Consider the following 17,117-nt stretch of genomic DNA (forward strand, 5'->3'; position numbering starts at 1 on the left):
TTCTCTTTTTCAATCGTCATCTTTTTTATTCCTTGATTTAATTTTCAAGTTCTTCATATTTCTTTATCTCCTAGTTGTAGCCTATCTGGAGCCATTTTGTCCTTTGGGGGAGAGAAAGTTTATTAACAAAAAAATGAAAAGGCTAATAGCAAGAATTTCCATTGTTTCAATTCATTTATTATCTTTTTTTTCAGCCTCTATTTGCAATTATAGTCATGATAAATGTAGGAACGTTTTATAAATCTCGCTTATTTTATTGCAATTTGCATCTGTGAAAATAATAGAACGAAAGGAAACATTAAACAAAAAAAATATATACATTAGGATTGAAAATGAATTGATTCAATCTAATATTCCGAATTAAATTTATAGAGTAGAACAAAATACATATGCATATTAAAAATATCTGATTATAAAAATGGACAACCGCCACCACTACAACCATAACAGAATCTATAAAATTGTACAAATAATCTCTTCCTATTTATCGTTTTGAAAACGAATATACATAATTTATCTATGTAATAAGTTCAGTGTCATGTGACATAATGAACATTGGTCTGATGGTAATTTCATGATTAAAATCAATCTTATTATTGATATCAATAATAAAATAATGATACAGCGCCGTCTATCTTGTTGTCTCTTCAGCGGCGCGCTGTACATTCTGGACGCAGCTGCGGATTCTACGGCAACGGTGGCCCGTATTCTGAAGTCGGGTTAAATTTAAACTCTGGTTTTAAGTCGTGGTTTAACTATGGAAAGCCAGTTGTTACATAAATCTCAAACAGTAGAGGTTCAATGTATCAGCTCATTTGACTCCCAAAATATTATTAACTGCCTGGGAGGGATAAGTACGACAGTTGTCTTCACCACAGAATAATTAGTAAAGACCATAGTAAACATGAGAAGCATTCACTGTAAACAAAATTTTGAAACGTTTGACTTCCCATAATTTTAGCATGGTCTAAGTTAAACCCGACTTCAGAATACGGGCCAATGAGTCAAAACGTATCAATTGCGTGTAAGAATGATTGTATCTATTTATATTAAATGACACTGAGCACTAGCTGGACAGATTACTGTACTGTGAACTGAAAACATTTTTTAAATAAAATACAGTCATAATTATGCATATTTTTTAGCAGTACATCATCACTGTAAGTACACTTCTTCGTATTTATTTTCATGGATTCCCCCTTGAAGGAAAATCATGAATTATGAAAGACTTCATCTTTACGGCACTTGTTAACTCTACAAAAATAAACAAAGTATTTAATTCCTTCGACGAAATTGTGTACATGATCATGAGTTTACTATCTAAAGTGCACCTCAACCAATCATCCCCATAAAATATAATTATAATTTCATAACACTAAAATAATTGAATGTTCACATTCTTTGTAATCACGATCATGATGACCATATAATTATTTCATTTAATATTGCTATTACCTCCACCTGTATATAAAAATAGAATACCAGTTTCGAACAAAATAATCCTTAGATGTGAACACTTGTTCACGGGTAGATAACTTTTTTACATTGAAAACTGATTCTATTGTCATTATCATTTTCAATTCTGGTACGTAACTTCCATTATTTGCCCTGTGTTATTGTTGTATCAATCCCCCGAGTGCATAAGTTGGATGAGAGTAGGGAACCAATTATGCTTAACATTTTTTGCTCTGCTCTCATCTACACATTATTTTAGGGAAAATATTGACTTTGCGCCCCTAAGGCAACGATGAATAGCTTCAGGTTGTTGGTTGCAATCTTACACGGCACCTTTGGGCCTACCATAAATATTTACCTGTCGCCGCCACACAGAGGTGCATTTTGTTTTATGGGTGCCGACTCATCACTATGATCGCATAATTATGAAAACTAACACTGCTATGCCACAAACATGGTCTTCTTCCTATGTTTTTTTTTATCAGTGCTTTGGTTTAAGGGATAAATTATTTGAGGAGTAAAAATCGACTATCTACGAATCTAATCAGCCTGGAATGAGAAAGGAATTGAATCTAAGAGAGAAGAGCCACCAGCGCTCGCTTGAAGTCTCCACTGACCTCGCTCTTGATGGCATCCACCAGACTCGTGCCGTGGTGGGCTCGGTAGCTGTGAGCAATGTCACCCAGGTCATGCTGAGGAAAGATGAAAACATGAAAAAAATATAGAAAATCCAAAGAATAAATCAACATGATCAATGAACGAAAACCTAGCAGATTATCAAAGAAAGGAGATTGGAGTCATTGAAACAGAGCACCAACAACATGAACAAAACCATATACACCCGCCCGAAACAAAAAAAAGAAGAAAAAGGATGCGAGTGCGAGCGAACAGAAAATTGTTCTTAATCTTAAGTTTGGTTTAAATACGAGTCAACTATCTGTTAGTTAATCCTAATACTGGGGGAATGCCCTGGTATGCAGTTCCGAAATAACGCGACATTTCAGAAGTGGATGTCAGGCCCAGAATTGCTCAAAAACGTGAATTCAAAAGGTTGAAATGCTCTAAAAGTATCACGGTTTGAGTAGTCCATGAAATAAAGTGACACCGGAGAAAAATGTGCATCTAACGTACAAAGAACTTAATTATTTTAGGGAATTGCTGGAATGATAAAAACATATATATTTTTTTACCTCACAGCGCATGACGAAGATCCTGACCAGACATGCCTCATCCGTGCCTAGACCTTTCATCGCCTTGTTAAGCTTCTTGACGTAGTACTCAAGGGGGTTGTTGATGAATCGAACTATTCAAGAAAGATTGTAAGAGATGGGTTATTTCAGACAAAACCAATGATTGAATTCCCTAATACGATGATACTTGATAATTTGCTGTAAAATCGTCAATTGATTCCTACTCTTTCTTCACAAGGACAATCCGAATATGGAACCACCTGCCTGGCGAAGTTGTATACAAAACAGGTCTACCAGCATACAAAGAGGCTGTGCTTCCCATTATTAGAAATCGGCAGCCTCCAACCGGATCTCTTGTTCTTTAAGATGTATCCAGGTTTTCACTTGCACATCGCACTCTCCTTTTATTGTAAAATAGAGATCTTCATTATGACACCAATCTTTCACGACATATTGCAGAGTTCATTCCAGTTTTAGCTTTTTGGAGCTGCAAGAGGAATTATCTCATCAAGTATCAAGTATGACAATGATTGAAATGAGACCCCGTTTTCTCCCCGTTTCACTTGCTTATTAATGACGTATTTGGCAATTTAGTTATTTCATTTTATAATACGAAAATTTAATTATTCCTCGCCTCCACCACTATGACTTTTCGAAGAGAGGAAACACTGTTGGGGGAAGTAAAAGAGAAAGTTTCCATTGGTGTGGGACTAGGTCCTTACCAAGATTGAGGTAGCCAGTCTCGACGTTCCCAGACATCTCGCTCTTGATCGCATCTTCGATGGATTTACTCGTCAACTGAAAAAAAAATAATGATAGATAATCAAATTACTTCTATTCATACATTAGTGAACATATTTGCAGCAATTACCATGGATGGTTACATTTTATTTGTTATTCTCAAAGATCATAGCCTGATTGATATTTATAGCCTTCACTTAGGGGGGGGGGCGTGATAGCTCAGAGCGGGGGTAACGGATTCAGGTGACCCGGGTTCGATTCCCACTTTGGTTCTCTGGTTGTTTACAAGCATTCCTGCTTTCTCAGCAATTAGGTATAAACAAAAAAATCGCCGCCACCACCACCACATATACACAATCTTTCTGGTCTATTGTGAAACAATACGATGTTGAGAAAGAATCACATGTGTTTTATTCTCTAAGTTATATCTTAGTGAATATTTACAGAAATAAGCGTGGATGATGACTGATTATTTCCTTTCTTCACTTTATTTCATTTCTACTTAACAAATACTTCAAATATGAAGATGGAGCTTCTTACCGATCCATAAGCAGCGAATACTTGACGAAGATGGTTCCTGCTCCGCCCGACGATGATCCGCTGAAACTCGGACTCATCGGTCCCAAGCTGACCTGCCCCAGCCTAGAAAGATTAGTTAGACATTTGTTAAAATCGTTTTAACCATTTGACTACTGAATTCTGAAATTCCCATATACCTTGTCCAAAGAAAACTTGGTTCCAGTAGGCAAGGTGTTAATCGTGTTGTGTAAAATAATGTTGTAGGTGTTGGATCTCATTGTACTTTTAGTTTCAACGAGCAATAATTGATGAGGGTACATGAAGACGAAATAATCTATGGGGGCGTCGCGGTCTAGTGGTTCTGGCTCTCACATTTCATTCTGATGGCCGTGGGTTCGAATATTATCCACACGTTGCTGGTGGGGTAAAAGGCTACCGGCAGGAAGGAAATAATTCCCCCAAAAGCTGTGGGCACAAAGATCCTTAGCCTAGATAGTCGCATAGACGAGTAACACCTTGAGCACCTAAAGAGGTGGATGAGTGCGCATTGCACAATAATCATCCTACTAAATATTATAGCATTATTTGTACATCCCGTTTAAGGCATATATGGAGCTTTGGCTTAACTATCATATATTTCTTTAAATAATGTTGGTATGTAATGCTTACGTCATAGAGTGCCTTGGCATCGGCCTGCACTTTAGTTGGGTCACATGATGCTGCCTCATCACGAGCTCCCTGCAACAGGAAATTTTAATCAAGAAACAAAAAAAAATCATTTCAAAACAAAATTCGCAACGTAAAATATAGTGGTATGAAAATTGAATAAACACTAATACTGATACGACAAGTGCATACAAATTGAGAGAGAAAATTATGATCTTTAATACCTGTCATCAAAACAAAATTTGCAAAATAAAATATATGTCAGTGCCTATGAAAATAGAATAAACATTGATAAAGATACGAGTGCATAAAATTGATTGATTGGTCGATTGATTTATTGGTTGGTTGATTGATTGATTGATAAATTGATTGATTGATTGATTGATTAATTGATTGATTGATTGGTCGATTGATTGATTGAGTGAGTGAGTGATTGATTGATTGATTGTGAGAAAAATAATCTTTGATACCTTTTGCGGAACAATAATATTCAAATTAACACTTTTTTCATGATATAAAGGGTTGTCAAAAATAAATCAGGGTACACATTTTCACCTATTTTTTCAATGAAAAGGTGATATGTACATTTTCTAAAAGAGAGGTACAACTCTGCCCCCTTTATGGTGGAAAATGTAGCTAATTACTCCCCTGAGGGCATTATGTTTCTAAAGATTAAAAGTAACACCAACCTGAGGCCCGCGGGTTTTCAATGTGACATTAAACTTGAAGGGTAAAATATCAAACTTTTTTTAGTGTGCACCCAGGCATCCGAAATAATTGCGTCTATATTCAAATTCCGATAGGCTGGCAAGACAATCTAAACTGAATTTACTTTGCATTTACTCTTTTAACATGGCGATAAGCCTATGTCTATGAAGAAAGATATGTTATCTACATACCACTGAGAGGCCAACAAGAAGTCGCTTCAGATCACCGCTTGTTTCACCTTTAAGATCCTTCTCCAAATCCTTACTTCCAAAGCCGCCTGTAGGAGAATCAAAATATTCATAGTTGTATACATTAATAATGATGTAGTATAGATAAATTCATTTACAATTAAATTCATATTGGCGTTATGAATCGAGTTAATCCTCCAATACAATGTTACGCTAATCCTTGGTCATCTCTGGTCGACAGAGGGCTATCTCATAGGGCATACATAATCTATGTTTTGGAATAATGCATTTATCGGATTTACTATGTACAGTACTATAAAACGATTAAGGGTATTATGAAGATAGAGAAAATGAAATGTGAAACAATTTACAATTGGACTGTAGACATAGATTTATGACAATGGAGATTTTTCACACATAAATATAACTGTTTTTGCGATCGTTATACTAAGGTGTGAAACCCCTCCCATTATGGTGCTTTGATACCAAGGCAGTATTAGTGGTATTGCCAAAAATGAAACATATTACACATTCGACTTCTAAAATTCTACAATATTTATATCATACCAATAACACTTCAAAATGTTCATATTGTTCCTATCATAATACCTAATCATATTTTCAAATAATTATATCGTAATTCCTATATACATGCATACATTAATCAAATGCATAATAGAACTGATACTAGTTCTCTTACCCTTCTTGTACGCCTCCTTGATAGCAGCGATTTCCTGCAAAATTATCACAATTATTAAGAAGGAAGTGAACACAATTTTGAGATACGTTCACATTGAGCACATATTGCGAGATCGCCATTCACCGGTTGAGCAAATGGCATTCTGTGAAATCCCTGCCGCACAAAGAACACAATGTCACACTGTATGTTCACGGTGTGTTCACACGAGAACCATGTGAAGATTAAACAGTGTGTAATTTCACACTGTGGATACCTCTATACAGTGTGAAGGTTCACAGTGTATCCATGCATTGGACTTTATGAAAATGTGATTTCACACTGTAAAAATGCGCCAAATTAACAGTGTGAAGAATTCTATGGACACCTCTCCAGAGTGAGTGTTCAATTCAAAGAGTGTTCACACTGTGGACTGTTGTGAAAAAAGGGTGATTCACACTTTTGCATTCCTCAAATTTAACAGTGTGAAGAGGACCTCGCAATGAGTTCCACACTGTGAACACACTGTGGATCCCTGTGTTCTTCCTGAAAGTATGGTCTAACCCAGATCTCGTTGGATTATTTATAGAGAATATTCACCCAAGAGAACGCACAAATGCAAAGAGCGTGTCATTGAAGATGACATGCACTGCAGTGGTCTGGCCAATTTGCACATCTTCCATTGAATACAAATATTGTTGAGTGAAAATGTGGAACGATTTAGATGTCGCAAGTTTAAAGTTGAACTTTTGTGTAAAGTCCGAATAATTCTTACAATGATGGTAAGAGGTTTGAATATACATCGCAACAAGGTGTGTCATAGTCACCACAATCACCATTATGAAGCTTCCTCCTATGACCCCCCCCCCCCCTCCCTCCCTTCTTCCCTCTTTCCAATGAGAAAAAACCCCGCCTGGGTAGATAAACTTGCCGTGTTATATGTACCAAAAAGAAAGATTTATAAAATGTTTCCTATTCATAGGAATAGCTTAGTAAACAAAATACGACGTTATAATGCCCTTTCAATAATTGGAAAATAAGGCAGAGTAAAGAAAAGGGCAATGTGGACTTACTGCATTGTTACGGGCACACAGGATTTCCAAGATGGCATCTTCATCAGTACCTGCACCCTAGGAAGAAAACAAAAATGAAATGTGACAAAAACTATAACGTATATTACCTTTTTTTTTCGGTGAAAAAGCGATATTCTCGTTTTGCTCGCTTGCAATTTTTTGTTGCAGTTGCAAATTTCGCCCTTTTACAACATGTCTGGCCCCCTAAAAAATCCCTCTAAGAGAACAAACTTGGTGTCAGCCATCCCCCCAATCATGAACACCGATCGACACCCACGATCATTTACCTTCATAGCTTTTTTTAGGCATCTAGCATCGTACATAGCTGGTGTGTCCATCAAGCCAAGCATCACATCCTCAAAGTCTCCACTCAGCTCACTCTTCAGATCATCTAATAGATCCTTTAAATCAAAGAAATGAAGAGGGAAGAAAGAAATGCTATTATCATCTCTCATACATTCAACAGCATTTCATTCATTTGTTACCGCATCGATCGTGGAATATGTTACATCGATATGTGCGAGTATAAAATCAGATCACAATTTGAATAAAGTATTAAAAGTTACATCTTAAATTGCGAGTGAACAATGAATCCATATTGGGAAATATAATTCCATGGGTAGGTCCGGGTTTATTTTAAATGGAAACGGGGTACGATGGAGGATCTTTGGGCTATACATACTTCAAAGCATATTACCAACTGTTGATGCTATGAAAATCAAAACCAGGACGCATTTAACTCTTCACTGGTGCCAAATTATCCGCAGTATCACTTCCATAATGTTCAACATCTTAAACAGTAAACGTAGTTGTAATCAGGCCTGATGGTAATGGTAAGTTTTTGCGCTTTCATCACCACCACCACCACCACCACCATCATCACCATCATCATCATCATCACCATCATCATCATCATCATCACCATCATCACCATCATCATCATCATCATCATCATCATCATCATCATCATCATCACCATCATCATCACCATCATCATCATCATCACCATCATCATCACCATCATCACCATCATCATCACCATCATCATCATCATCATCATCATCACCATCATCACCATCATCATCATCATCATCATCATCACCACCACCATCGCCATCATCATCATCATCATCATCATCATCATCATCATCATCATCACCAACATCATCATCATCATCATCCTCATCACCATCATCATCATCAACATCATCATGCATCATCTATTTTCATGCGTCCTTTATTAGATCAAATCAACTTGTTATTGGGACAATTTGGGGGCGGCGAACTTGCATTTTTAACAGGAGCTTATCCTGTTAAAGGAGCTTTAACTAAAAAATAAACCTTACCCGACCAAAAGCCGTCTTGTAGTGAAGTTTGATGTCCTGTCTCTGTGCGTTTGTACGATAACAAAGAATATTGATGATTGCTTTCTCATCAGTACCTGTTACAAATAAGACGAAGAGAGAACGAACTATGTTTGTCTGTTTTATGAAATTGCTTCCTTATTTTAACGTAAAAGAAGAATGGCTATCAAACTAAGAAATGGTTTTTAAATCGATGGGTTGTCCCCCACCCCAAAAATATATACATAGTAAGTAACGTCAATGATGATAAAATTTTATTATATCATTGTTATAGCTGTTCTTAAGATCGACTAAACAACTTTAGAATACGCTAAATAAAAAAAAAGTATTTTCCTGTCTATTGGTTGAATAAGTTGTTTAAGAAAAATTATCTACCCCATTTGAAAAAAGTTAAGGAGCTTTAATTTCATTAAAAATGGAGAACAAAAAAATAACTCTAGATTCTTTACCTACAAGAAAGACATATTCAATATTATGTGCAGAGAAGGACCAGCCATTGTATCATTTTGGTCTAGTCTTTTCTCATTACCAGTTTCCTTTAATTGGAACCATGTATTTTACTTAAAGTTGCATTTAATTATAGATAACAGAATTAGACAAATTAATTTTATTTTTTTAACAAGATTTCACCCTCAAAAGATAATTTTAAGTAGCATGTAGTAAATAACAACACATGCAACATTTGTGGGGAAATTGAATCCACTTTTCATTTCATACTGTATTGTTGACATGTTCGATTGTTTTCGAAGATTACAGAAAGATTAATATTTTATATTTTCAAGATTATTATTTCTATAGATGACTGTTTATTTAGAAAGTTTATGTAAACAAAAAAGCAAAGCTTGGAAATTGGAATAAATGTGATACTAAAAAAATCATTGCATTATTGAATTGAATTGATTTATCTTAATTTAATGTTTGTATATGTTATTGTGAACAAATACCTCGATTTAGAGGATAAAAGAAAGAAAACTGAATACTAAGAATTAACTGGCCAAGAGGGATAGGCATTCCCTTTGTTAAGAGTCTCTTTACTTCATTCCAGTTGGGGGCGCTTTCCCCCTCCCCCCAAAAAAAAAAATCACAACCAGGAAAAAAGAGAAAAGGAAAAGAAAGGAAAGAGAGAAGGGCGAAATACGATATCATTTTCTAAATGTTATGTCAAAATCTATCACACAATTGGATTTTTACAATAAAATGTCGAAATTTTTGCTCGCACGCTTCCTTCGCTCCCAACTTTTTATAAAGTTTGCCCGATACGCCATGTCTTGCCCCCCCCCTCAAATGTTTTTGGCTCACTATGCCACTAATCTCTATATGAATCAAACCTGATTAAGAGCTGTTAATAATTCCTTCAGTCATGTGCATCATTTTATTTCAGTCATGTGCATCATGAAAGTAATAAAGTAATAAACCAATAAACGATTAAACACCCAAAATCTCAGCTTATCTCAATTACAAGTGATTTTGGGATGTATATTTTTAGGGGTGTCAAATTCCAAAGAAGTTGTATCTCGTGTATTCTTCGATTACGTGATTACATGCTTGTTATTTTTATGAGTCTTGAAAATCAATAAAGACTTGAATTTAAAAAAAATGATTATGTCATCGGATAGCACTATTGAAAGCAGATGCAGACTCTCCCCCAGGAAATAATGTGATTTTTTAATGAAATATATTTCAAAAATGTACACAAATTATTAGTCCGCCTCCTATACGCCGGCATCAAGATTGGGGGTGAATTGGGAGAGATGACCCCCCCCCCTCGTTAGAGGGACAATTTATAGGAGTCTTTCATGTGTTTCGTTTGCTTCACACTCAGAAATTTGGAAGAAAAAAATTGGCCGTCCTTGTGTCCCCTGAAACCTCAGTCACATAATTCCCCTGCGGTGCCGTGCGGCGAGTCGAAAACAGCCGTTTTATTTATTTTTACTCAAACCACCTATTTATATATGTTGTTACGAAAAATGTTAAAACTGCTGTTTTCGACTCGCCGGACGGCCGCCTTAGGGGAAAAGTGACTGAGGTTATACTGATGAGAGAAGAGAACGAGAGAGGGAAGGAGGGGGATTTATGGGAAAGTTTTTTGTTTTAATCTTTTGTTTAATTTGTTTGCCACGGAACTTGGAAGCCAATTTGCACCCCCCCCGGTGGGCTGTGGCCCCCAACCAGTTAACTCTCGATTCCCAGTTGTTTGAATTTGATTTTGATTACTTACCAAGTCCCTTCATGGCTTTTCGTAGACCCTGTGCATCAACATCCTTGTCAAAATGAGGGAAAGGAACAACGGTAGGCTGCAAGGAATAAAAAAAAATCAATATTCTGATTATAGATATCCGCATAAAAACAAACAACCAAATGGCCGTTACATTGTTTTTTTTACCATTATTTCAAGGGGGTAAATTTATGTCAAAAATCTGAGAAATAAAAAAAATGTTATTCCAAGTCAGTCAAGATCTTCATAAAAATATATTTGACAAAAAGACTTACCATTTTCATTAAAACATTATTATGAGCAACAAGCACCAACAACAAAAGACAAAGATTGTCATTGAAAATTCGCGCATTACTTTCCCATTATTTTCCAAGGTTGGGGAAGTGTGTGGGGGGGGGGGGGGCAGATGTTTGCGCGGCACCCCTTCTTGTATTGTGGATCTTGCTTAGTTATTACATGATCCCCTGTATTGCATGGTACGTGAATACAAAACGAGTTCTTAATCAAGTTTACAGTCAGTCGGTAGCTTGTTTTAATTCATATATTGGATAGTTGTATCAATATCGTAAGATACACCGAAATATAATTCCTTCATATCAAAGAAACATAACTTGATGACAACAGTAAGCATGCATGTGTTTTTTAGCTTTCGATTAATTACTTTCCATTCTCTCCATCTCTTCAACATTTAATATCTTTGGCTGTTTCCTAAATCATGTAAATGCGATCGGTTATTTAGATAAAGATATATAAATGATTTAATAAATGAACGGATATAGATTTCTGAAGATGTGCCATCAAGTAAAAAGTAAATCTTACCTCGATATCTTCCGAAAATGTAATAAGCAAGTGCGAAATAACAATTATATGCAGATTGTTACTTAAAAAAGGACATAAAAGTGGATATTTTTTCTTTCAATATTTGGCAAAGGAGGAAGCAACTCCCCTTAGGCCTTATACCAATCCAAACGCTCCCCTCGGTATCGCGAGATGTAATTTTTTAATACATACAAGTCATGCAGACGTTTTATCGCCCCGTCATAAACGGTAATGAGCCATAATATTTAAAAGTCAAGTCCATCCTAATAAAAACTTTATTTGGATAAGAAGAGAAAATTCAAACTAGCCTAAATCTGCTAATTTCGTCAAACAAGCCGGATGTAAAATTATAAAGATACAGCAGTGTTAAATTTTCACTTATTTTGCACAAAATAGTTATATGCAAAACACAGTTTACGACAGTGATATGCGAATAAAAGAGTCGATGATGTCACTCACTATTTCTTTTGTTTTTTAACTTTGAATTATACAATACAATCTTTAATTTTTTTAGATATGAAAAGAAACGCGGCTGTTCATCAAATCACATCAGGTTACAACAACGGCAATCCAACATGCTTACAATGATAACAAATTTGAAACATTTCATAGTACATGTAATAAAATACCACAGAAACAGAAACCAAGCGAAACTAAAATTTGACACCCGATTTTGATGACATACATTTTCAGCGTCAAGCACGTCTGAATTTTCTCTTTGAATTAAAATTAACTTTTTGTAGGAGTGGAATTGCCAGATTTGTCGTTGACAATTTCTTTCTCTTCACTTTACAGGATTTTATCAAAAAAGTCAACATGTTCACGTTTGGATTATAGTGAAAAAAAAATTATCGAATACTGCATATCCATTATGATTGGAAGATGGCAATAAGTTTGCATAAATAAGTATTTCCTTTATAAATGGCTCATCAGCCATTTAACGTTCATATAACATTGAATAATAAGCATGACAGATTATTGTATTTGCTTTCATGAGGGCAAATATTTGATCCCTGGTACACAGCCCACGCAATTTTCATAATTGTTCATAAATTCCACTTTTTATACTCTGGATGATTGATCTACATGTACAGTAGCAAGGGCCACAGAATGGTATTGAGGGCGGGGGTGGGGAGCTCAACAAGCAGGAAATCATAAATTGATGATCATTTTTTACATTTTGTGTACACATTTACTGGAAAACAAGAGTGGGGATAGGCTCAGGCTGCGAAAATAAAAAGTGGCATTGAATGTTTATTAACAAGCATGTATTCCGAAATCTCTTTATTCCATTAAAAAAAAAATCAAAAGATCTATATTTTCATTTTCCGACTAAAAAAGACTTCATATCTAAACACATGCATGCACATAGAAATGTATCAGCGTATTATGCAGTTCCGATATTTATTGCTATTCAGCTCACAGATCTAGGGTTGGCTGCCCCCCCCCCTCACGTTAACGCAAGTCAAGTGGGTTTTGGGAGGGGTCGAGGTTTCCCTAACCAAAAACTCCCAATAATGCGGCCACGTAAATTCCGGTTCTCAGCAGGATAAATCGGGTACAAGTGAATAGGAAAGGATGCAGAATTATTATAGATTACACCAACAAAATAAAGCAAATTGCCCCCCCCAAAAAAAAAAAAAAAAAAAAAAAAATAAGTGATAATAAATAAATAATAATGATAAAACTAATAAATGAATATATATAGATAAATAGATAAACAAATACAACAATAAGTAAATAAAGAAATATTTTTTTTTAAATACACAAAATCCCTTATAGGTTGAAGAAACTGGTTTGTTCAACAATGTTTTCAAGGGGTTTCTTTCTTTCTTTTTATCATCTTTCGTTGACTATCATTACTAAGTTAACTCGTATAATCACCTCCAAAATGGGTAAAAGAAAACAAACAAAACAACAACTCTAAATTCACTCTTACATGAGCAAACGAGTTCACTCATTTATCATTGAGGATAAAAGACAAAAACGATGATGAATCACACATGTAGAAAAAGGACACCGGTAATGCCAGTAGTTCTTTTAAATCAATAATCCTGAAACGGGTCACTAGATAAAGTAAGGGATTTTCGAATTACGAATTACAAGATTCTGGTATAAATGAAGATTCTAGATTTTCCAAATCAGATTTAAATGCTGTCGTCATGTTAAATGTCAGCTTTGCATAGACCCTGGGTCTAGCAGTTTCCCAAACTAATGCTGGTAAATTAATGATTAAGCATGATTTCCCTCCTTTCCCTCTTTTTCTCCCTTTTTGCCACCCCTATTTTTCTATCTATCTATAGATCTATCTATTTAAGAATGGTCAACATGATTTATATAAACAAATATATCAGGCTTTGATAAAGTATATATAATTGAACAGCAACAATGTCTGACACGATGTCGTTGCTGACACTGTGTATATGAAATAAACAGAAGTTAAAAGTTGTTATCAGAGGCCTTAATTCAGCAGACATGTTTGGTAGGACATTTGATCTCCAGGCCTTTCAAAGCCAATATTCCACGATTGGTTTGAACGAAACCATAATTTAATAGTCCCTGGATGGATTCTTGCACCATCGGGATAAAACAGTAATCTTATCATCCAATTGCTGAAATTATACTTTATTTCCCCTGTTGCAAGATACTTCACTTCATTTTTCATTTCATTTATTGATTTCTGCAACTTTGTTGATATACAAATTAACAAAGAAAATGCAATACATAGAGTACGCAACAAAATATCTTACAATCAAAACAATGAACAAATTTATATTTTCAACACATCGACTTAATATTAATAAGGTTGTAGGGGGTCACTATAATTATATAAGCTTAGCTTGACTGCGTAGCAATTAAGGGAAACATTTACAAATTATATACTATCTTATCAAATGCTAGAGTGCTGGTGCATAATGGGGGGGGGGGGGCTGAGGAGGGATCAAGCGCTTGGTCTCGTGTTATTTTTTTTTCCTGTTTTGGAAAGTAGGTGTTTCAGTTGACAAAGACAACGAACACGTTTTCATTTAATTCAGTGAATATTTATTCGGTATCAATTTTTAATACAACTTTTTTTTAAGGTATTAAACATTTGCTAAGAAACATAAGGTTAATACTTATCCTCCAGATATTCCCTTAAGTACACAAATTAAGATAGATTGACCACCATGCTATTTCCCCAACATAAATAAAATATTCCGATTAATCTATGATAGGGTATATGCATCAAGACTACTTCCAAATGGAATGGGTGTTTTTAGGGGGCATTTTTGGCCAATTCATAAAACCCATTCAAGGATCAGTGAATCCAAATCGGGCTTAGTTACAGTATTAAAGGTTTTCAATTAAAAATAAAACAGTTCAATAGCTCAGAAACTGTTCGACATTTTTAATCCTTTGAGATACAAGAGAATAATGGCTGTTTTCGACTCGCCATACTGCGCCGTGGGAGAAATGTGACTGCAGCATAACTACTGTATATAAACCTCGTAATCAACTCTGTTATGACCCCTCCCCCTAATATCATAAAATCCACCAATAAAAATCAGAGTTATGAATGTTTAAATATTTAAGTTTGTGACATCATGCGAGGAACTTTGGAACTTTCCCATTACCATGTAATATAAATTCCAAATTTTAATGAAATAAGATTAATACAATTATCTTCTTGATAAGGGGGTATTTAAATGGTTTAAATGATAATGTGCGTTGATATATTCATTGCACATATTCACTTTCAATTTTTGAGAAAAATTGCGTTTGGGAATTTATATCACATCATAATATATGGAGGAGCTGCCCATCTGTGATATCACAAAATCCAAACTTAAATACCTCCATCATTCTTCACGGATTTCTATTAAATCTTCTTTAATATGTTTTGTATCTTTATCAAAATCAACTTCTTATCAGAAAGAACTTCCCGAATGTATCTGGACCGCATTAGCTGGAAACTGCAATATATCACATTGCTTCCTTCCTTGTTCCGTAATCGTTTATTTTGGGTCTTGAGCTCAACTATAGCACTAAGCATTTCCCCTGTTGTTTGCTGTAGTATTTTCCTCGTAGATTGCAAAGTACGGCAGCCCATTTTCAGCTACATCTATAATTGTTGCTTAGCACTATAATCTTCCATGGAGCCAGTATTATAATGGGTAAGAATAATATAACGAAGCATCACACACACAAAATTATGCATTACAAGTAACAACTCATCCAATATAAACAAACAAAACAAAGAGAAGAGTTTGGGTCAATGATCAATATGCTTTGATGTCACTTCATATACTGATTTTTTTTTTACGGATTGGTAAGAAAGCATGAATGCTTGTAAGCAAATAACCAGAGGACCGACGGCTTAAGGTCCTCTCCAAAGGACCTGGTAATGAGGATTTAAATGCCTTATCAAGTGTGACCTATTCAACCAGCTTGCCTAATGCAGATAAACTGAACACTGTCAGTGTCAGAACTGAACACACACCTCGATCTCAATCTCTCCATCTTCATTCCTCCCCTCCCTCTCTCATCCTCGCTCCCCCCCCCCCCTCACACACACACACACACGATTTGGAATACAAAATGTACATCAAGCCATATCATAACATACGTGTGAATATCGAATGTTTCACACTTCAATTCCATTTTACATCTTTATCATCATAAACATAAACCAGACGACACACGATCAATGAATAGCACAATAGGGTTCGCTCAACGATCAGCTGTTCACTCGTGCCAGGAGTGGGTGTGTTGAGATTTCAGGAAAGGAAAGTATGGAAACAATGTTCACAGACAGCAAACAAGCCAGACTTGTCATCGTATTCTACACACATATATTTCAAGCTGGTTGAAACACTAGCCATTCATAAGCTGTCAAACTGTATGAGAAATGCTAACTTACCGTTTGGGATGCCATCTTTGTGTTAAATCTGATACTTTTAGCTCAAAATGTTGAAAGAATGTACGCGGAAGCAGATGACTTACTACACAGTGGACGTAGGAAGCACAGAGTGAATGATGAAGTACACTGTACAAATTCACTGGGCATGATTGTTATTGCCAGTCGAATAGTGGGATGGGCCGATTGACTGCTAGTCTCGTGGTTCCAGACGCTGTCTCCACGTCTATAGACCAGCTCGGAGTTACCTCATCATGCTCATGGGCAATTTTAGTCCAATGACCTTTCATTTCTTTCATTGTGATAGGCAGATTATGTGAGCAGAAAAACACACCAATAAACACTGTTTGGAGGTATTTGTTGCTTCTTCTTTTAATGCATTATAGCATGTTGCTATATGGCGATACTTGGCCACAGGCGCGTAGCCAGGGGGGGCGGTGGGGGCGGTCGCCCCCCCAAAACGTCCCCAAAAAGAAGAAAAAAAAAAGAAGGGAAAAAAGAGGGGAGAAAAGGAAAAGGGAAGGGAGGAAAGGGAAGAAAGGTAGCTTTGTGTTTTTTTTTTCTTTTTATTCTTTATTTTTTTTTCTCAAAAGAGAAACTCCTTCT

At 35.7% G+C, this 17,117-nt stretch overlaps 1 protein-coding gene across 1 annotated transcript; it reads right to left on the reverse strand.

Moving 5' to 3' along the window:
- Nucleotides 1-1,211: 1,211 nt before the first annotated feature.
- On the reverse strand, nt 1,212-16,685 carry LOC129279789 (annexin A4-like). The gene is made up of 12 exons (XM_064112028.1): nt 16,515-16,685; nt 10,799-10,874; nt 8,563-8,657; nt 7,504-7,617; nt 7,217-7,273; nt 6,168-6,201; nt 5,471-5,556; nt 4,575-4,643; nt 3,927-4,028; nt 3,368-3,443; nt 2,646-2,758; nt 1,212-2,147 (listed from the first exon to the last, which is right to left on the reverse strand). Exons 1-12 carry the CDS (start codon nt 16,527-16,529, stop codon nt 2,028-2,030), a joined length of 957 nt encoding a protein of 318 aa, XP_063968098.1. The 5' UTR covers nt 16,530-16,685; the 3' UTR covers nt 1,212-2,027.
- Between the last annotated feature and the right edge of the window lie 432 nt (nt 16,686-17,117).

The sequence above is a fragment of the Lytechinus pictus genome, chromosome 17, assembly GCF_037042905.1.
Source record: "Lytechinus pictus isolate F3 Inbred chromosome 17, Lp3.0, whole genome shotgun sequence".
Taxonomy (NCBI): Eukaryota; Metazoa; Echinodermata; class Echinoidea; order Temnopleuroida; family Toxopneustidae; genus Lytechinus; species Lytechinus pictus.